Source organism: Lycium ferocissimum, chromosome 10, assembly GCF_029784015.1.
Source record: "Lycium ferocissimum isolate CSIRO_LF1 chromosome 10, AGI_CSIRO_Lferr_CH_V1, whole genome shotgun sequence".
NCBI classification, from domain to species: Eukaryota; Viridiplantae; Streptophyta; class Magnoliopsida; order Solanales; family Solanaceae; genus Lycium; species Lycium ferocissimum.
Window position 1 is genome coordinate 29,069,649 of NC_081351.1, and position 7,266 is coordinate 29,076,914.

The 7,266-nt window shown below is 33.0% G+C and overlaps 1 protein-coding gene across 1 annotated transcript; it reads left to right on the top strand.

Annotated features, from left to right (window-relative positions):
• The first annotated feature begins 6,051 nt into the window (after positions 1-6,051).
• On the top strand, positions 6,052-6,894 carry LOC132034780 (putative F-box protein At4g38870). Its single transcript, XM_059425142.1, has one exon. It carries the CDS (start codon positions 6,052-6,054, stop codon positions 6,892-6,894), a length of 843 nt encoding a protein of 280 aa, XP_059281125.1.
• Positions 6,895-7,266: the final 372 nt, after the last annotated feature.

Consider the following 7,266-nt stretch of genomic DNA (forward strand, 5'->3'; position numbering starts at 1 on the left):
AATGATGCCTTAAACCGAAATCTCAAGCCGTTCAATCTCAAACCGAATAGATGTTGTTGGAGCTCCCTGGAAATTAAAATTTCAAGCATGAATTTGATTTGTTTTGTACTGCCATGGGTATGACCAATGTGTTTTGAACTGTGAATGCTTTATGTTGAAATTAAGCATTACTTGAAAAGAAAAAAGAAGGTTTGAGAAGGCATCTGAGTGTCGTTGCCTGGTATAAGTAATGGAGTTCTGTGGCTAAACCTTGAAAATCTTGATTAATGTTGGTCGGCTTTTAAATGATATTAAAACTATTTTCTTCCCCTTCTTTTGTGCCGGCTGGATACATAAATAGCTATGGAATGTCAATTCTTTTAGGCTTCATTTTGCTAAATAAATCTATATACTATGAATTATGTCAATTATATCTAGTGGTTTATGTATATACTAGTTTAGTGTACCCGCTTTGCGCATGACAAAACACATACCTCATTTGACAACAAATGTTTCAGAAAAAATTGGACTTAGCTACAAGCTTCGTCATTAATCAGTTATTAAATTGCTCGTAGCTAAATTCTTTTATTTATTGTTGGTAAGTCGATTTAATATGCTCATCCGATAATTCTTGTTGATAGTTGTGTTCCTTTTTACTTGAAAATTCTCATATCAATTGATTTCTTATACTTAATGATAAGCTTTGTTGAAAATATTCACTTATAATAATCAGGGACAGACCGAAATTATATATTGCTATAATTTTTTTTTCCTTCAATGGATTCAATTTCTTATGATTCATTACATTACATGTAAGGTAAAATATTGATAAGGTAAAATTTTCCTTTCAATTTAAGTTAAATGTCTGTAATTGAAGAAATCTCCTCTTGTCTCATTGTCCTTATTTTTCCGTTCTTTTATATTTCTCTTCCTTGTAAGTTGTTCTTTATCAAATGCATAAAAAGTCTACTACACATGAGAAAAAGACAGAGGCAAGCAGAAATCATGATATCAAACAACAATTGATACAAATTTTATGTAAAAACCATAATAAGCAAAACCTTTTTATTTTTACAGAATATAGATTCATTACTTTATTAGGGATCCGTTACCGAATAGGTATAGTTGCCATATGTAGTGCTGGTGATTTATTAAATCCTAATGGACAAATTCTTGATTAATTTTGAGTCATATTATAACTCTAAGTAAACTCTTTGATATTACAATTTTTATTCAATATGAAGTTATTTTATTTACTTAAAGAAAGAACCAAACATTTATCTTCTTGCTGAAAAGAAGTAACGACAATAAGGGTAAGAAAGAAAAAAGGACTCCTAAAGTTAAAAGGTATGGGAAGAAAACCTAAATTTAAGGATAAAATTAAATGTATCACTAAATATTAGGGAAAAGAGACTCCGGGCAGTTATTAGTTTGCCAAAAATAATGGTGAGTTTTTTTTAACTTTAACAAAAATATTTACCAAAGAAAAGAGGACTCCAAAATAACGGCAGGTTTCCAAAGCCAAAAAAGACTCGAAAATAGGTGAATATTATAAAAATAATTAGACAATAATTTGAGGAAAATAGTAAATAACAGTTTTGTCTATCATAGAGTCTTTTAACGAAAGACAAAAAATTCATCAATATTGCTAAAACCCTTCATCATTCATCAGTAGGAATACATGCATAAGCTTATTTCATTAAAATTTAAATTCTTTTACATATAACGAACAAATTGATAATAAATGTAACACCTCGTACTTTTAAACTAAGCCGCGTCTATGACTCAAGGATCCCGGAAGCCAAAAAGGGGTAGTTTAAGTCGAAAAACCAGACTCAGTTCTACAGGTGGCATTCGACGGCCAGAATCGACGGCCCGTCAAAATGCACCGTCCCTAGGAACCTCGTTTTGCAAACTCTCTGGAGTTTCTCAGACTACTAACAGTACGGTCGAATCGACGGACCGTCAAGTGCACCATCAATCCTCCCCGACAACAAACAGTATAAATACGACACTTCATTCTAGAAAATCAGTTTTCACAATTCCCAAGCCTTAGCACGAAAGTTTTCTTCTCCCATCAATCCAAAACATCAAGGTAAGTCATTCCAAGCCCTTCCAAATCAATTCTAACATATATTCATGTAGTCTAACAAGGGTTTATCATTCCTAGCCTAGGGTTTTCAAGAAAACTCATCTCAAGGTTCAAAGTTCAAGCTTTTGAAATTCTATTACAAGTTTTAGAGTGTTTACAGGAATGTAGGGTTTCTATCTACGTGTGGGAACATTATTATTCTTCCTCACGCCGCATTCTTCCATGATTATAAGAAAGTTCACCAAAAACTAGGGTTCTAGACATGTTTATGATAACCCTAAGCTCATGTACCATGATATACCATGTTTGTAAAATTACTTGTTTATTGTGTTCTTAATATTTTATTCTGGTTATTGAGAATCTGTCTGTAATCCATGAAAACCAATACTTTGCATTCCATGGGTTCTTACATGCAAGATATGAACTACTATGCTTATTTTCATGAAAATCCTACATGTCTCCATGTTTCGTACAAGTTATATTACATATTATCTTCATGTTGTAATACAATCAAGAATCATGTTTACAAGCAAGTTATATAATTCATGGGCTACTAAAACAACTATATCTATGTTCATGTTTTGGGAGTTGCACGGATTACCGAGAAGGTTCAGATAGCCTGAAACTATGTATGTCAATGTAGGATAAGGATCGCTCCGCCCAGTTAAGATGATACCTTCATGTTTACCCATTGGGGTTATTGGATCCATTCATGTTCATGTCTTGTACCCCAGCAAGGTACAAGATGGCTTAGTTGGTCGGGCAGAGATCAGACGCCACGTTCTTACGTGGTGGTTACATGTCGGTTATACTAATGCTCTCCCACATATATCTTTACACACTTAAACTATTTTACTCATGATATACATACATATTCATGTCAGATGATACTCATGCTCATGTTCAGTTTACAGTTTCAGTTTCAGTTCTATTATTTCATGTGTCATGTTTATTTCATTCAGTTCCTTTACATACCAGTACAATTCAAGTGTACTGACGTCCCATATATTTGCAGATTTACAGGACGACGGATCAGCACGTTAGGGCTTAGCACGTATCAGCTTTTGGTGAGCCCCATTCTATTTTGGGGTTTTAGCTTTACTTATGTTGATTTCGGTCATGCAGTTTAGGTACGCCGGGGGCCTTGTCTCGGTAAACAGTTTAGTAGTCAGATTCATGTCAGAGATTTAATAGACTGGTCAGTTATGTTATGTTAGATACGTACTCAGAGTCGTCTAGCCATTTTGGCTCATTATTATCATGTGTATTCAGACTATTTCGCGTTATGATATTATGATATTTTTAGACTTACGATTTATGGTCCCATGCTTTACTAAAAATTATGCATATCCATAGTTTATTCCGCATCAGGTCATGCCCATGTTGAGTCAGCAAGCCATGTGGTTCGCTCGGTCACATGCGACGCAAACAGTATCGAAGTACCGTGTTACGCTGTGCCATGGTTCTGGGCGTGACAATAAATGTTTGAAGTCATTGAATGTGTCTTACTACACAATCCTTTCAACAGCCTTTTAATGGGAAAAAGTTATTCCCAATATTTCAAAGTGCCTAGATGCAAAACTATTTTTTTTCCCTTTGTTTTTCCTTTCTAGTAATTTAATTTAGTGTTAGTTTTCGTTTTACTTTCTCAAAAAAGAAAATATTTTAGAAATCATTTAGACTCCTTTTATAAAATTATAAAATACTTTTAAGGAGGCATATACTCCTTTCCAACCCATATTTAGAACAAAGTCTTGTATTTATAGTTATTCCCCAATCTAGAAGATTAAGGTAACTCTTAATGAATTTTGAAATTAAATTATTAGGACTTCCTACATAATTTAAATAAGGAAAGATTTAATAATTAAACTTTTAATTGATTTCAAAATTCTAAATATTACAAAAATAGTTAAATTACTATTTTGTCTAGTGTGGATATATTTTTAAAGGGTAAAAAAGACAAACGACAGTTTACTAAGGCCTTCGTGAAGCACTAGATATTGAGATGCATACATGGAATTAATTTTGATTTTAAGAGAGAATTTATGTGATTAAGAAAAAAAATTACCTCAAGGAGGACCGATATGCCGTGCATGTAACAACAATTGATTAAAAACTTATAAACAATGCAATACAACAATTAATCCACAATAGGTGGGAAACGTGATTGTGATTGGTGTTACTATGCCATGAAATTAAGTAGTGACTACAAGTGCAATATATAGTGCATAACGGCAATTAAGCAGCCATGTTTGTGTATTGGTGTAACTTTTCTCAGAATCCTACTCTGTGTAGGAAAGAGTTACACTAAAAAAAAAAAAAAAAAAAAAAAACATAAAGCAAAACTCACCCCTCAAGGTTCTTCTCTTCACAAAAATTTATGAAAGCAACAGAATCATTCTTTACACTTTGTGCACCAATAATGCAAAACAAAAAGGGGCCTCTAATCAAACAACGAGCTCAATATACTAACGACCAATTGAAAGAATTATGCAAAAATCCTAGATAATCATATCTAAATTCGAACGACAAAAGCAGAATCCTAGGTCAATTCTTGACTGAAATAAGAAAATTTAGCCATCCCACTTACCATCGAAATAACCAAATCGAATACTTACCTATGGCAGTATTGGATATTGGACAACATATTTGATACATAATATAGTCAACTTTTAATTAAAGTCCAAGAAGAATAACAAGTATTTTATGAGCTACTCCTACTTCTATACTTAAACAACTAATGTTGTTTTGTACTTCAGAAGTTGAAGAGAAAGTATGATAAAGCAACCATCATAACAACATCTTACCCTACAAATTACAACTTACTTCTAATAAATTATTAAAAATATGAAACATTAACCAAAAAAGGTATTGAGACAGACAAAGATAGTGAGAAATTTTTATAGCTTACTACGTTTTAGGTTGCACTTCTCGATCATGCTGATTTGAGATGAACTAGAGCTACTGTAAAAAAATATTCTAATGAAAAGTCCAAGCACTATGATTTTCCATTGATACACCTCCATGCCCGTTGAAGCTTTCATCTAAAAAAAAAAGGGAATAGAGAATTCTTGAATTGCATATGCCTTCATATTGCGGAAAATTTCTAATCATATAGATTCAGAAGTAGTGCAAAAGAGGCAAAGATTATACAAGAGGATGAATAATTGTAGCTGAAATAAAAAGGAAGAGAAAAAATGGGAGAAGTTATATCATCAATAATAACGTGTTCATAAAATCTCCATATAAGGATATTCTTCTATTATTAATTGCATGGAAAAAGGTAAGAAATTTTAGGAAAGGTCATTAAACATAAGCGAGAAAAGGTACAACTTGTTAGATGCATTAGCGTACTATATATTTGTTTATTCAAAATATATATAAAATTGATTCCTATTCAAATAGATACTCTTTAGAAGTAATAAAATAGATTAAGAATAGTTTAAATAAGGAAATATTTAACAAACATAAATCTAATTGATTTTAAAGTCTTACATATTAGAAAAGTAATTGATATATATTATTAATATTTATGTATATTAATTTGAGAAAAATAGTAAATGACTCTCTTCGTGCTTTTAATATAATATAAATAGATTAATTTTTTATATATATTTAAGTTTACGGGCTATAAGACCTAATAATACCAGTTAGTTGATTTCGTTTCCTCGCTTTCACCCATTCTCCGCAGAGTTATGGAGACGCATGAAAGTATCTATGCTGACATAGTATCGGAGATCTTAACATATCTTCCACCCAAGCCTCTCATGCAATTCAAGTGTGTTTGTAAAGCTTGGAATACTCTTTTACAACATCCCAACTTTGTCCGTTCACACTATGTTCGTTCTCAAACCCGCCCCTCAGCCACCCGACTTTTGTTTCAACTCCAAACATATCCTAAAAAGCAGTACTATGATAGGTATATAAGTGAATCAGAAGGATTATTGTTACAGCTTTATTATTTTTGCTGCGATGGAGAGATGACTATTTGCTCAAATCATTGCAATGGCCTTGTTTGCTTGTATAGCTATAAAGATGCTCAAGTTTATTTATACAATGTCACCACTAGGAAGATAAAAGCTTTGCCACCCTCCGTGAATCTGGAAATAAAAATTAAGCGATACAAGCACCCATTTAATCCTAAGTTGCTTCTAGGGTTTGATCAGGTGACTGGAAACTACAAATTGCTTCTTTTGTTTCCTCATCAAGGAGCAAAGGAAGCCAAAATTCTAACGCTAGGAGTAACCAACTCCTCTTGGAGAAAAATAGATTTGTTAAATTATACTGATAACTCATATCTTTTTTCTAAGGAATGTATTTTCCTCAATGGGGTTATTTATTTGATTTGGTTCACTTATGTGGCCTACTTCAACTTCGGCGAAGAGAAGTTTGGGTATATTTCACCCCCACCACAAGCTAGTTTCAAGAGGCCAAGTATCATGCAAACTGCCTTTTGGGGAAAATTGGCTATGTATTGCCATTATATTGCCGGTCCTGGTGGTCTAGGTCTTTTTGGGTACGATGACGCTAACAAGATTCTTATTCCTCTTGAGATGACAAGGCCGATGTTTATTGATGTTGCGGTTGCCTTGCTTGGAGCAGAAAGAATTAATGACAAGACAAAGGAAGCACATGTTTTAGCAACAACAAGTGTAATCAGTGCCCCTGCATCTCTGCTCTCCTCCTCCTCAAGGCCTTGTTGCATAACATTTGTTAGCAGTTTTGTTGAGCATAATAACAACAACACGAGGCCTCGTATCGTATTAAGATTTGCTAGCAGTTTCGTTGAGAACATTATCTCATTAAAGTCTTTACTAGTTTGAAGATAGAACTTATGTCTAGTTTCTACTCAATAGTTTTTTCAAGAAGTTAGCTGTAAACACTGCTAGCAGGTATATCTACAAATCTAATTATGGATTGTGCATTCTTATTCAATTTCAGTTTCAAACCAGTTTCTGTTTTAAATTGATATATATTAGATTAAATAGCAAGCATGCGTTCCTATGTATTAATTGTTAGCCACAGAAGACTTGGAACATCAGTTTATTCTTAACTGACAAAGGAAGAACATATGCCCTCACCAAACACACGCACGAGAGTAAGGAAGAGGAAAAAAAAAAAAAAAAAGAAATCAGAAAGCATTCCTTTAAACATGAAGTCCTTGACGACGTCTTATGATAAAAACAAACTAGATA

Bases quoted from the DNA above. Each gene is read 5' to 3' on its own strand.
- LOC132034780 (XM_059425142.1), top strand. From the start codon at position 6,052: ATGACTATTTGCTCAAATCATTGCAATGGCCTTGTTTGCTTGTATAGC.